At 37.0% G+C, this 14466-nt stretch overlaps 1 protein-coding gene across 1 annotated transcript in view; it reads left to right on the top strand.

Moving 5' to 3' along the window:
• LOC148829636 (copine-8) overlaps positions 1-14466 on the top strand; it is a 170289-nt gene that overhangs the window by 135515 nt on the left and 20308 nt on the right. The window contains exons 14-15 of the mRNA XM_088923442.1: positions 7759-7805; positions 9698-9879. Coding sequence (XP_088779568.1) covers positions 7759-7805; positions 9698-9879 — 229 coding nt within the window. The remainder of the gene's footprint in view (positions 1-7758; positions 7806-9697; positions 9880-14466) is intronic.

Below are 14466 nucleotides of genomic sequence, written 5' to 3'. Positions count from 1 at the left end.
ATTAATACTGAGACATTAAGTTTCAATGCCTCTTATTGAAAATATACTTACTATATAATAGTCTCATTTCCCATGTCTACTAATGGTAAACTGACATCATGTAGTTGAAGTTCAAAGTACAATTTATAAAAAAACTGTAATTTATAGAATTTATTAAAAAAATATATTTTGTCTCCATTTAAGAAAGACATTCTCAGATAAGACTCAATTGCATCTCTATTTTAAGTAATATTTGTATTGACAATTTTTCAGTGTTAATGCTTGTTACTTTAGAGATGAACAATTATTAAATTCATGCATATTTCATACTTGTCCCCTAATCTGAAATGCACATACTGTACTCTCTGGATTGTCTTAATTACTCTCAAGTGCTCAAAAAGATCTGACATCAAAGTATATAAAGCTAAATTAAAAATGCATCTGTGGTTCACTTTTGCTGTATATTTTTTCCATGTCTGTTTGTAAAATGAAAATACATTTTTAAAAAATACACTGCTAGGAGTGATGTACTGTATCACTAACACTAATTTTAATTATTAGCTATTTTCCTAATGATAAATGATGCCCTGCCACATGGAATTATATCGTATTGTGTAGTCATGGAAATAACACCACAAAGTATCAATTGAATAATATACATTACACTTATTTATAGACAGAAACGTTATTTCACCTGTATTGTTTAAGATAGGATGTTTTATACTACAGACATTTAAAACATAAATATACTAATTTCAGACTGTGTTAAAACACAGGTCTCAGATGAAAATGATTCCTCCCTTCTTCCATTAAGGCTGCATTACATTTAGTAATATTATGCAATTATTCAAAGTGTTATGTGTTCATACTTAATATTTTATTTACTTATTTCTTTCAGGATTACTAATCACATTTTGACTTCAACACCTTCTTTAATTATTAATATGAGAGCATATGGTTCATTGTTATAGCTTTCTGTGGGTGGTCTGCAGTATTCCATGGTTTATAAATTTTACATCTGAATAACTGCTCACACACACACACAATACCCTAATTCCAGTCTTGCCTGTGTGTCACCTTAATTTTTTGCATTTTAATTGGTTGGTTTTTATTCTTTTAGAGCCCCTCTGGGATCTTTCATGACATGTTCCCTCTCAGGGAAGACTGCACCATTTTCTTCCTCCTGATTAGTTTTTTATTTGTCTCTACCCACACAAGTCACTAGATCTTCTCAATAACTTGTCATGTTTTGTGACTTCAGGTCGAGGTCAAATTCTAATCTCACACTTCTGCTTCCTGCCCATTAAAACTCAATGGCGAAACACATCACTGACACGCATTCTTTCTAGCACTCTGAGTCTTGCTTCATATCAGATGGACATGCCTCACTTCATTGCTGAGACTTTACCTTCATTGCATACATTCAGGACCAGAGTCACTCTTCTTCAGCCTCAAGGCTCCACCCAAAACAAGAGGTTCTGTACCCACCACACAGTCTGTGTTTTTTCTTTCAAGACTCCTGATGTCAGCAAGCCTACTAGAAACTTCAAGTAACTGGAGCAGCTGTCCTTGTGGCAGTTTTTTCCCCTTCTTAATCTTGCCTGCTCAGTTGTCCTTTCCTTCCTCCTTCTCTCTCTGTTTCTGGTCTCATCGAATATCCTACCTACAGCACCTATGGCCCCAGCCTATATGTGTTTTGGCTCTCCCCAGTCCTTCTTCCCCTGGTCACAGACTCCCACTCTGTACAGCGGGTGTGAACCCATCTTTTTTCAGTGGCCTCCAACTTGTCGGTGTTGGCCTTCGACTCTTACCCCTCCCAAATATCCCAGTCAGATACATAGCTGATATTCCTTCTCTTTTGGAAGTTCAACTTGAAATACAGTAGGTTCTTATCATTTTGCTCAATTCAGCAAGCAGCAGCTGCTCAAATTTCCACATCAGACTACTCTTCTGGGCCACAGAAGTGTCTTCCACCTCCATCCATAATATTCCAGTCTCAAACTTGCTAGTGCTGCTAGTGCTGCTAACCGGTAACTCTCTTCCTGGTTCCACAACCAAATACTCTGCCGGTTGCCAAGAGTGTTTCACTGTTGGACTTGCTGCTGCTGCTGCTAGCCACTCCCATTTTGTCACCCGGGGCATATGTGCTTCTCATGCACTGCACATCTTCATCTACTAGTTTAAGTGCAAGCCAACATCAAAATGTTTTCTTCATTCATTACATGCGTGTTCCAACTTGCAGTCTAACCAACGTGCTCTTACCTCAGTGTTCAAAGTCTGCGTCTGTGTTTTGGGGACTCTTTTGGCAGGGGTGACGGGGGGGGGAACATGTGACAGAGCTGATCTCGGCCCAGCACTGTCATTTCCTCAGCCAGGTGAGTTGAAGCCAAAGTACTAAGCAAGCTATCTTTATATCCTTCAGCTCATTTCACCATTAGAATCTAACTGAACAAGTGAAGTCTTCATTATTCACTAGTCAATGCACAAGCTCACTAGATCTTTTCATCTAGTCTTCCTTCTACAGTACATTAATCACCTGGCACTAGAATATTCAACCTGTTTAACTCTGTTGCCCAACTGCAATGTTACCAGTTGTGAGTGAAGTGTTCTGATCATTAACTTGTACCAGCTGATTCTGTTTGGCCTGGAAAGCCATACTTCCCAGGGCTTGCAACCCTGACACAGCAGCAACTGATCTGATGTTTTTCCACACACATTCTCAGAGACTGCCTGTCTGTGTGCTGAAGTTAAGCCCCAGGGTACAATTGGGACTCATCCTGTACTATCTAGACCCCCTCTTAACTGTAAGGAGAAGTTATCAAGGTACCTTGCCAAGTAATGCCCCACTTCTCCCTTTACTAACACTTCCAGTCAGCCCTGGTTCATGTGGCCTAGCCTGTTCCTGAGCAGCACACTTCAACCCCAGTGAGCCTGGCACACAAACAACCACACAGTCCAACTGTCCAGAACCAACTAGCAATACTCGTGCCTTGGCTAAACATCATGACTATGATACTGTCACCGCGTAAAGCTGTCAAGAACCAGTGATGTCACTCAATACAGCCTAAGCAATACTCAGACATCCCTAGATCACTAAACCATACAGACATCGTAAGGCAACCCGTACCATGCTAATTGACAACTCAGGCTGGAGTTTAGACACAGCCTGAATCCTTGTTCCTTAGTTATCCTTATAAGCCTCTTAATTATCCCAGAGGAGTGTCTAATTCTACAAAGACACCGGATATCCCCTGATATCTCCTCTCCCTTACAAATATTTCACTCCTTCCAAGTGCTAATTGCTCATTCATACTTGCTGAGCCTCATTCCACAGGTTTTTCTAATTAACAGGTGGGTTTCTCACAAAGCCACCTCACAATCACTTAATCTCTAAATTGATTGTAAAGCTATTTTTACAACAGACATCATGTAACTAATTATAATTGTTTCTCTCATCTGTTATGTAAAACCAATGCTGTAATCTTGTCAATTGTTGTTACCATTCTTTAGTTTCATCCAAAATGAAATTGAAATGAAATGTTTTCATCTAAGAAATGTTGCCAGTCTACTTATAATGCTGTCTCAATAACAGAAAAAATATTGTTTGTTTTTAATCTGACTTGGTTGATTACCGTATTGTAATCACTGCATGTATCCTAGTGAAAGGATCCAATTTTCAATAACAGTCTCTAAAAGTATTCTTAAGTTACAGTATGTTTAGAATTGAGCAGCTAGAAACTGGACTGGGTCATGTTTAGTTGATTGGACTGATCTTGTCTTAGAAGCCTACAAGCATACATTTAAGGCTATACAGAACTTGTCTCCCCAGTATCAAGCCAATTAGTTACCCGTTACTGCCCTTCACTTTCTTGTTAATCACCTCGTTATTCTAATTTTCCATGTGTTCCCACTGTTCAGCTACAATCAGTGGGTGACAGGGCTTGTTGTTGATGTTCACTAGAGGTTTGGAACATCACCCCAAACGAAATCTGTGACATGGCCACATTCTGTGCTTTTAAGTCTAGCCTAAAACAATTTTTGTGACTGTTTTATCTTCTGAATCTGCTTTGGTTTTGTGACTTTATAATGTTAATTTTTCATTGCAGTGTGTGCTTTTTACATATTCAATAGTGCTTTGAGATGAATGCTTTAAGATGCATTATGTATACAGTAGAGTTTATTATGTTATTCTGTTTGCTATACTTTAGAAAGCTTTAAAACCATGAATTGTTGTTGTTTTTTTGTATAAAAGCATATAAGTCTGAAATTCTACCTGCATGGATTAGTAATACTGTAATGTACATTAACACTATCCTGCAGGGATTCACAGTAAAACTCACCTAATGAGAAATGAGAAAAGGAATGTTTTTTTTCACTTGTATTCAAGCAGTTACCAGTACTGTATTTAGCAAGATAATTATGGGTGGCATTCATGTATCAATTCCAGGTATTTTCCAATCTGTACTGCAAATTGCCAAGGGTTGAGAAAGGGGAGTTCTGATTACAGATACATTAATTATCTAAGCAATATCTTCACTGTTGGGTGTAGTAGACAGTATGATCCTTTGTGTATAAGCATGAACCTTCAGTACCGCTCATGCTTGGAGATTGCTGCTCTGCTTTGTCCAATTCAAGATTGCTGGAAAGGCGAAGCCCATACTGCCAAGCAAAAGCCACAAAACAGAAGGCACCCTGGACAGGACACCAGTCCATCGCAGTGCACAAAACAGACAAAAATGCACACACACCAGAGCTAATTTTCCCAGAAGACAATTAACGTACCTGGGTCTTTGTATTGTGGTAGGAAACCAGAGCACCCACAAAAAAATGCAAAAACAAGGAGAATAAACAAACAGCACACAGATACCACCGCAGGAATTTAATCCAGAACCCCAGCAATGTGAGGCAGCCATGCTAACCATGCTACCATTCTCCTTATATCTCAAAACTATTGGGTACTATAAGCCAGTGGTTCTCAAACTTTTTGGACCAAGTACCACCCCTAATCCAACCAAAGCATCCAAGTACCACCTACAAGTCATCTTCTCATAGGAACCCCAGAAATTCTCAATGACCAACATGAGCGCGCATGCACACACTCACACATACATATAATAAATATAATAAAGTTTTTGATATAGCGCCTTTAAAGGTGGCTTCTCAAAGTGTTTTACAGAAAAAAAACATTAACAACAACTAATAAAAAAAGCACCATTTCAGTGAGAGGGGTGAGCCTGTTTAGTTGAGCAAAGCAGATGTGAATTAATTTTTCGAGCCTTGATACAATACACAACAGAGTCTAACAGATATTAAATCGTCAGGCATTTTCTTGACAGCAAAGGTCTCGCGGTGGATGTTGTAATGCGTACATTAATTTCTGGAGCAACCTATCTAATTCGTGCAACTACACCGTTATGTCGGCTTGTCATCGCTCTAGCACCGTCTGTACAAACTCAGACGCATTTTATCCAGTCGAGGCCATTCTCTTCGATAAATTCATTCAGAAGCTGAAATATGTGCTCTCCTGTAGTTCCTGTTGGTGGCGGTTTACAGAACAGAAAGTCTTCATGGGACATGCCCTCAAACTCGTATCTAACGTAAACGAGCAAATTGGCCAAATCGACTACAGACTCATCTAATTGCAGTGAAAAACATCTGCTCATCTTAACGCGCTCTATCAGTGTACTTTTGATATAATCCTTCATATCAATAATTCTATGAATGACTGTGTCTTTCAGGGGAAGGGGGACAGCAGGTCGAGCTGTTTAGCAGCTTTTTCTCTACACATAATATGTGTCAGCTCTTTTGCCAACGGTAAATAAGGTTCTTCAAAAATAGTGTAGCTTACCTGCTTTAGCAATCCGCAAGCTTGCATTTTTCCGCGTTTCAGTTTTTATTTCCGTATTTATTTTAAGTTTTTATTTCATGCGCATGGGAGCGAAACACAGAGACGCTCTGTGTATTTTTCTCAAATTAGAACAGTTCTTAAATATTTTTGTGTTATCACTGTTTCGTGTGCTCACAAGATTACCTGCGTTCGTAGCACGTATTTCTATGCATTCCTGTGTTTACAACATTAGCATTGTTCCAAAATCACGCACATTCTCCTTTCTCCCTATTTGCTGGAGATACAGTAGCTTTTTTTAAATACAATTGATCACTTGCATCCGTAGCACACATTCCTATAGAGTGGTATAGAATTACAGAGTATCTCTTGTGTCCACTGAAGTATTAGCGCGCACTGTATCGTAGTACGTAGGCTGCGTATTCGACACGTATTAAAATACAAAATATGAAAACCCGTCCCGATTTTTCAGCGCACACGACACAGTTCCAGGGTCATTTGGCGTACCACTTGGCGGCACTCCACGTACCACTGCCGGTACGCGTACCACAGTTTGAGAACCACTGCTATAAGCTATATGTGAATTATTAGCTGTAATACTGATAGGACATGAGTATAGTGGTTAAAATGCAATTTTAGTTGAATTTAACAATGAATTTCACAGCAAAAGGCGCATAAAATCTTTATGTATTGTTGATATTATTCCAGTATTAAGCTATTGCAATATTCACAACTTTCCCAATGCAATCCAGTGTTCCACACTAAATGGCTTAGTCTATAGGGAGAGTTGCACTTAGTCCTGTACTATAGTATCTTAGAGGGCTGCAGCTGTTATGCTGAGTTTGTTGCAATTGAGAACATTTTTAGTATGGAACTGGGGACTAATTGTAGCACCTAAGATTGTTGCAATTATTATTTACCTAGCATACTATTTTATTATTGAGCTGCATACTGACATGGGATTATCCCCAGTTAGAGTGCTGCTCTCAGGTCTTTGCAACTGACACAGAATGCTAATGTAAACTGCTTTTGGTGTTCTTATAAAACAGATAAAAGCTTATGTTTTTTATCCTTATAAGGTTTATTTAATATATATTAATACAGTATATATATCTAAATTTCAGCTGAGACATTTAATTTTTTTTACAAACATAGTAAACTCTTTGCAGACAAATTGAAAGAGCCAGATATTCAAACTGACTAGAACCAGTTTTATTAACCAGTTTTCACAATTTTTGTTTTTTTAAAAAGTGATGCATTGTAGAGCACACTCAGTTTATAATAATTTAAAATATGCATTGTAAGCGAATAAATCTTTAACATTGTATTATTAAGATCCTCGACAAGGATGTCAAAAAGTGTTTATTATTTTATTCAGAGTAGGCCTTGTTTGATGACATCTGTGTAGAGATGTTAAATTGGCATTGAATCAGAGCCTTTGGTAAATGTATTGGATAATTTATACTGTTTTATTATTTTTACTTATTTTTAGCACTTAAAATTGTTTTCAAGACCCATTAAAACCATCGGTATCTTCATTCAGAAAGCAGAACTATACAACTACTCATTACTATATAGAAAATAATTAATGTGAGAATAGTACTGAATTAGCAAAATACAAAAGAAAATCATTTTTATGGAAGAAACTGACGAAAGGTTTTATTAGTACAAACTTTTTTACTTATTTCTCTCCTGATATGATATGTAATCAATGAATGAGAAGAAAAATAGGAAACTAAGCAGTGTGTGATAAAAGTGTAATCTGTTATACAGCTGGAGCCCTGTATCTTGCACTCAGGATATGGTTCTACTATGCACTGAGCAAGATCATAAATTATTTTGATTGATTCAGATTACAGCACTTACCACTGGTTATGGTTTTAGTGACATTTATATTGAAGAATAAAACCCCTGAAAATATATTTCCCTTGCAGGACGCAGATCAATTTTACAGTGGCCATTGATTTTACTGCATCAAATGGTGAGTACAGAAATAAAAATTGCTGCTTCACAAGAAATGTATGGGTGGTTTTTATTCCAGAACCTTTGAAAGAGCATGATTCCTTAAAACAGGGAATTTCTAACAGCTTTTTGCATGACTCCAGAATCTAGATTTGAATATCATGGTGTTATTGAATAGGGAGCTGAATCACAAAGTTGCACGGGTCAGTCACCCTTTTTTAAAACAGGCACAGTAAGAATCTATAACACATACATCTCTAACCACATTAGCCCAGCTTTGCATTGGTTATAAAGCTTGTTGGTCAAGACAAACACTACTTTGTGTTGAGAACTCAATCCTTTTTAAAAGTTAATAATCAATATCCTTTGCTTGGAGGAAAGTGAATTACCAGCAGGAGCAGCCTTAGTGAGGGAGTGTTTAAAGATATTCCTCTGCTTCTCTGTATGCTGGATTGTGCTGTTTGTGTCTCTGCACCAGTGGAAGAAATCAATGACTATTTTTCCTTTGGGGGTTTTGAAACTTAAATTAAAGCATTGATGAGAAAAATAATTATCCAAATGTTTTAAAAAGGTATTACTATTGCCTTAGCGCAATAAACAACTATTGCCAGTATATCCTTCCATCCATTTTCTAACCTCTTTATCTAACACAGGGTCTTGGGGAGCCAGAGCCTATTCCAATAAGCAATGGGCACAAGGCAGGATACACTTTGGACAAGATACCAGTCCATCGTAGGGCATACACAGACACAAACACAGACACACACAGTCACACCAGGGCCAATTTTCCTAGAACCCAGTTACCCTACCAGTTTGAATTTGGACTGTGGGAGGAAACTGGAGCACCTGGTGGAAACCCATGCAAACACAGGGAGAACATACAAACTCCATGCAGATAACACCCCAGGAACTGAATCGAAAACAGCAAGGCAGAAATGCTAACCACTGTGCCACCATGCTGACAGTATATATTTTCAGTTATTTTAATCTCCAGTGCTGCTCTGTATTTGCACTTTTGTCTGAGACTTTAGTCTTTTATTGCACTGCACTCTGTAACTTACCATTCACTGAAATAATGTTATGGTTTGTGAAGTATTTGTGCTTGTGCTGTTTTCAGAATTATACACAAAAGGTCTGCTAGTATAAGATTTGTTTTTCTTGAACATACTGTAACACACAAGAAGTTGGTGTGTCAAACTTAAAGATCTTTTATTTAGACGGGCACAGAAAACAAACAAATGCAGCCATAAGGTATTAACCAGTGCTATGTATGACTATGACTATGAGCAGTACTATAGGGAGACTATGGGAAACCAGAAACTAACGTAAAGGAAAACCCTATGCTAATGTTTGAACTTCTGACTGCCTTCTTCAGTCTCTGTAACTATAACTGGGCAACTAAGCTGCTTCTACAATAAGATCATAACGAGACCCTCACAACTTCTTCCAAACAAAGCCTCTCTCCACTACATCTTACTTTTTATAGTCCCATAGTCAGTCACTTTCTTCTCACTGTTGAGAGGTCAGTCACAAAGGTTCAGCCCTCTGTTCTCAGTCCCCCTGTTTCCCTCAGAGAGAAGACTTCGGAACCCTCTGCTTCCCCATTTCTTAATTATCACCTGACCAGTCATCATTTCAGGTGAAGCAAGGGCAGTGTCTCATTCCTCACATTACTATGGAAAATGCAATTCAGAGAAGGATCTCCGTCTTATCTGAACCTGCTGACCTCTTATAATACCACTAAACATCAAGGACAAATTTGAAAAATCTACAAAAATATTCAGTTTTGTTCTTAAACTCTCAAGTGAATTGATGAAATCCCTACTTCTCTTTCATAAATAGCTTCAGAATCTGAGTTTTGTATGTGGGTTGCTAAATGTAATAGTATGTTATTTTGTTATTTCTTTATAGGTAACCCAGCCCAGCCGACATCCCTTCACTACATGAACCCCTATCAATTAAATGCTTATGCTATGGCACTGAAAGCTGTTGGTGAAATCATTCAGGACTATGACAGTGATAAGATGTTTCCAGCACTGGGATTTGGTGCCAAGCTGCCACCCGATGGAAGGGTATCTCATGAGTTTGCCTTGGTGAGCTGCTCCTTTTTGTGTTTTTTTTTTTTACGTTTTCTGAACAGTAAGAGGCAATCTAAAGCTCACAATTATTCAATCGCAGTGGTTGGATTAATTGATCAATTACATATTGTTCATTTAATTGCCAAATCAACCATTTTTACAAACATTAAAAACAAATATAAAGGAAAACATTCAGTACTAGTAGCAATGAAGAAGGGATGACTTTGGAAAGTTGGAAAATTAAACTGGAAAATTTACTATTTAGTGCTAATGAAAATGTATAGAATAATAAGAAAAGTTTTGTGCAAATTAGGCTATATATTTTATTGTATGCAGTTAATGTAATTAAATACAATATCTATAATTTGTATTCCTGAAATAGAATGCTTCTTAAAAGGAAAACAATCATAAAATAATCACAAACAATAGTTAACTAAACAGGATTTACTTTATCATATCAAATGTAAGCATTTTGAGTTATTTGGAAGCACATTTTTGACAACATAACCAAAAATGTGCTTCTAGCCTTTAATGTTAATGTGTTTTAATGTTTCTTTATTAGCCCCATACAATTTCTTGCATTAGGAATTCATCTTTTCGCATACCCCAGCTTGCTCTCCATGAGACACAGACACACAGACAGGGAGAGAAACTTGGGGTCAGAGCGCAGGCTCAGCCATTGTACAGCGCCCCTGGAGCAGCTGGGGTTAAGGGCCTTGCTCAGGGGCCCAATGGAGTAGGATTCCTCTGCTGGCTGCGGGATTTGAACTGGCAACCTTCCAGCCACAGGCGCAGATCCTTAGCCACAGAGCCACCGCTCCGCCCCGTTAAATGTGCTATAATTTAGCACATTTATGACGACATAACCAGAAATGTGCTTCTAGCCATCAAATGTGCTATAATTTACTGTGTATTTCCAAACATTTGCCCTAGATGAGTATTTTTTTATATGAAGGTGCTACTCAGACATTCAATTATATTGTCTCAACCTCACGTTTAACTGTTTCATAGCATTCAAATATAGCAGGCTTGATAGAGAGTTAGAGTCTGGCAAAACTAGAACATTTTTAATCACATCCACATTGTTTATGTCCACGTAGTAATATGGATTCAAAACAATATGTGTTTCTTTGATATATTGAGTATTAGTGACATTAGATAATTCATTACTTCACAGAATCTTTAATCAAAAATGTTCCATTCACATCCATTGTGCAATTGAAACTCCCTTAATTTGGGTCACTAAAACATAAGCTTTTTTAACACAAACATTGATAATATCTCAAACACCCAGGTAAGTAAAGTACTACTCTTGATGAAGTAAAAACATACTGTATCAATACTTCGGCATCAGATACTCCAAGTGCCATAACTAACAACTATTTTGCAGATTAAAAAATGCCTCTGGGACACTCCCAACAAAAAGTTCAAATAGAATCATGTGGTCAAACGCTAGCACTTCTAACCCTTGCTAGGGATTTAATTTGTGATTCAACTATTTGAAAAGTGTTTTTTAAAAGATTTTATTAACTACTTTGGTTAACTTAGTACATAGTGCTCCTAACAAAACATATTTTCATGTTTATGTATTAACATTGGATAAAAATATAAAACACTTGTCTTTTAATGCAGGAAGGTGCTCATTCTAATGGGTTGAAATAGCATATTTATTGAAATGAGATGCAATGAGAAAATCCTTAGAATTTTTATTACACTTAGTGTGAAGTACTTTAAGATGCTACTTTCAAAGGTACTATTTAAAGTTATTATTATTGTTGTTGTTGTTGTTGTTGTTGTTGTTGTTATTACACATCTGCACGTAACATCACAAATATAGCACTAACGAATGAGACGGTTCAGTTGTCCTTCACTGTTGTAGGGAGGCTGAAGGATGTCCCACCCCTGTAAAAAGAAGGCGCTATATCTCGGGACCGAAAGCAACATAATAATTTCAATAGTACAAACCAGCACAATTGGAGCACTAAGAAATGCGGGGAGTTTCATTGTGCTGTTTATAGCAGGGGCAACTTCATGGAGATTCTCAGACCAAACGTACGGCCCCCCCAAAAATATTGAATTAAAAACTACATATCCCAGTTAATATAGCGGTGCTTGTGATCAGTCAGTCTAACCAATGAATACAGCTCTATGACTTTGGAGCTGAGTTTCAAAAGCTTAACATATCAGCAGCAAAGTGAAATTTACAAAATAATCTATTTCAAAATGTTGGCTAGATGACTCCTTCTTTAACTTAAACTATTTGTGTTTGGCCTTTTATTCATGGAGACGGTAAGATGACCTCCCATCTTGAGAGACAAGAAAAAAGGGTTTTAACATATCTGCTTACTTTCTGGAATGACATGGTTGCAAAGTGCTCCAAAACCATAGTGCTTTATTTATTAAAGCCAAAGTTTACAGAGTGGGTTGTTCCCCATGTACTGTAGGCGTATGTTTTAAAAAAAAAACATTTGCGTTTCAATAAAAATCCCTTTCTAAGTTTTCTAAGTCTTTAAATCTTTTAACAGTCCAAGGCATTTCCCCTGTAAGGGAAATATCTTTATCAACAAATTTCTAATTGATGGACATGAATGAATGAGAGGCTCTGGTAGGAAACTATCCTTTTCTTTCTGATAGTCCTTGCTCCTTAGTATGTGTGTGTGAGTCCTGTGCCCCAAAACAGAACATTTGTTTTGGCTTTTATAAACCCAGTATATTCCACTCAGTGCATTCTAGATATTTTATTAATTTTAAGAAAAAATATATTCTTCTCGGTTTAATCTTAGATACATAAATAATAATTCTGTGATCTGAGCAGACACTAATCTATTGCCACATATTCTTATTTGGTTTTTGGTAGCAGCTAGTGATGAGCACATTTGATCATTTCAGAAATTATTATGTAGTGTTTCATACAGTCATGCTAATCTGCCTTTCAATCATGCTGACCTGCAGGATTCACTCAGGCCTTATAATATATTTTTAATATTAGCTCCAACATGAGAAAAAAGGCCATAAAACAAACATTTACAATACTTTTGGATTTTGTGGGTGATGTTTATTAATATTACACCTGTAAAATTATTTTAAATTTGTTTAAATGATCAATTTAAAACAGATCAGGAAACGTGTCCCTCACCAATCACAGCATATAGTTTTTATTTGGTGCATGAGCTAAATACAGTACATTGACATAAAAGCTACATTTCCTGACGTCCCACATACTGTACAGTATCAGTTAGATTGATGAAAGTAATGTCAAAATTAGCAAGAGGAGAGTTACGAAGTTAAAGAATTCTATGAAGTGATATACAGTGCCTATAGAAAGTCTACACCCCCCTTGGACATTTTATTGTGTTACAACATGGAACCATGATATATTTAAATGAGAATTTTTGGCACTCGTCAACACAAAGTACTCTATAATGTCAAAGTGAAAGAAAAACAGAAAATAATTGAATGCATATGTATTCACTCCCCCAGAGTTAATTCTTGGCAAGACCACCTTTGGCAGCAATTATAGCTGTGAGTCTCTTTGCGTAAGTCTCTATCAGCATTGCACATCTTGACACTGGAATTTTTGCCCATTCTTCTTGGCAAAATTGCTCAAGCTCCATCAAGTTGGATGGGGACCGTTTGAGAACAGCAAAATTGTGTAAGTCATTCCACAGATGCTCAGTTGGATTGAGGTCTGGGCTTTGGCTGGGCCACTTCAGGACATTAACCTATTTGATTTTAAGCCACTCTAGTGTGGCTTTTGCTCTATGTTTCAGGTCATTGTCCTGTTGCAGCACGTTTTCCTCCTGTATTTTTCTGTACTTAGCCCCATTAATTTTTCCTTCTATCTTTATTAGTTTTCCAGACACAGGTGCATTTATTCTCAAATCATGTGAAACACCTCAACTGCACTCATGAGGACTCCAGTCAAGTAATTATGTGACTTGGAGAAGAGAGTTGGTTACTTCAGAGGTTATTTACAGTAGGTGTGTCAAAGCAAGGGGGTGAATACTTATGCATTCAATTATTTTCTGTTTTTTATTTTTAATTAATTTAGTAAAATGTCTGGATGACTGCATTTGTACACCTGATTACCGATCTCTGGGAGTGTCTAATTAACCACAGAGCCAGTCAAGTGTGCTCTTTTCCACTTGTGGAACGTGATTCCCACTGGATACCAGTCAATCTATTAAACCTGGTGTGTCCAATTTACACTTTACTAGGAGACTTACATGTTCAAATAGTAGTCAGAAACTTGTTTTTCAATTGATAAAACATTTTAATTAAGCTGTTTTAATTAATGTGCAACACTCGGTAAGCTGAGGTTTATTTTTATACATTCCTACTGATAATAATTTTACAACAATTTCTGAATGCTTTTCATGTCTTTTTCTTCTGTGCCGTCATACTAATTGCCTTAAGACAAAGATAAATCACATCATGAATTGCAAATATCTTGCTGTGTGCCTAATTAACAACAGGCATACATTCCTGTATATCCAAGACACCATAGGAAATGTTGTTATATAATATTAATAATTAGTTATATCTCTAGGAGACCATTTGTATTGGTGGTATTTTTCACAAATGTTGTGCTTCAGTAGTCTT

The sequence above is a fragment of the Atractosteus spatula genome, chromosome 8 (assembly GCF_055471065.1).
Source record: "Atractosteus spatula isolate fAtrSpa1 chromosome 8, fAtrSpa1.hap1, whole genome shotgun sequence".
In the NCBI taxonomy this organism is placed as follows: Eukaryota; Metazoa; Chordata; class Actinopteri; order Semionotiformes; family Lepisosteidae; genus Atractosteus; species Atractosteus spatula.
The sequence above is the reverse complement of the archived record's forward strand: the minus strand, read 5'-3'. Positions and strand labels throughout refer to the sequence as shown.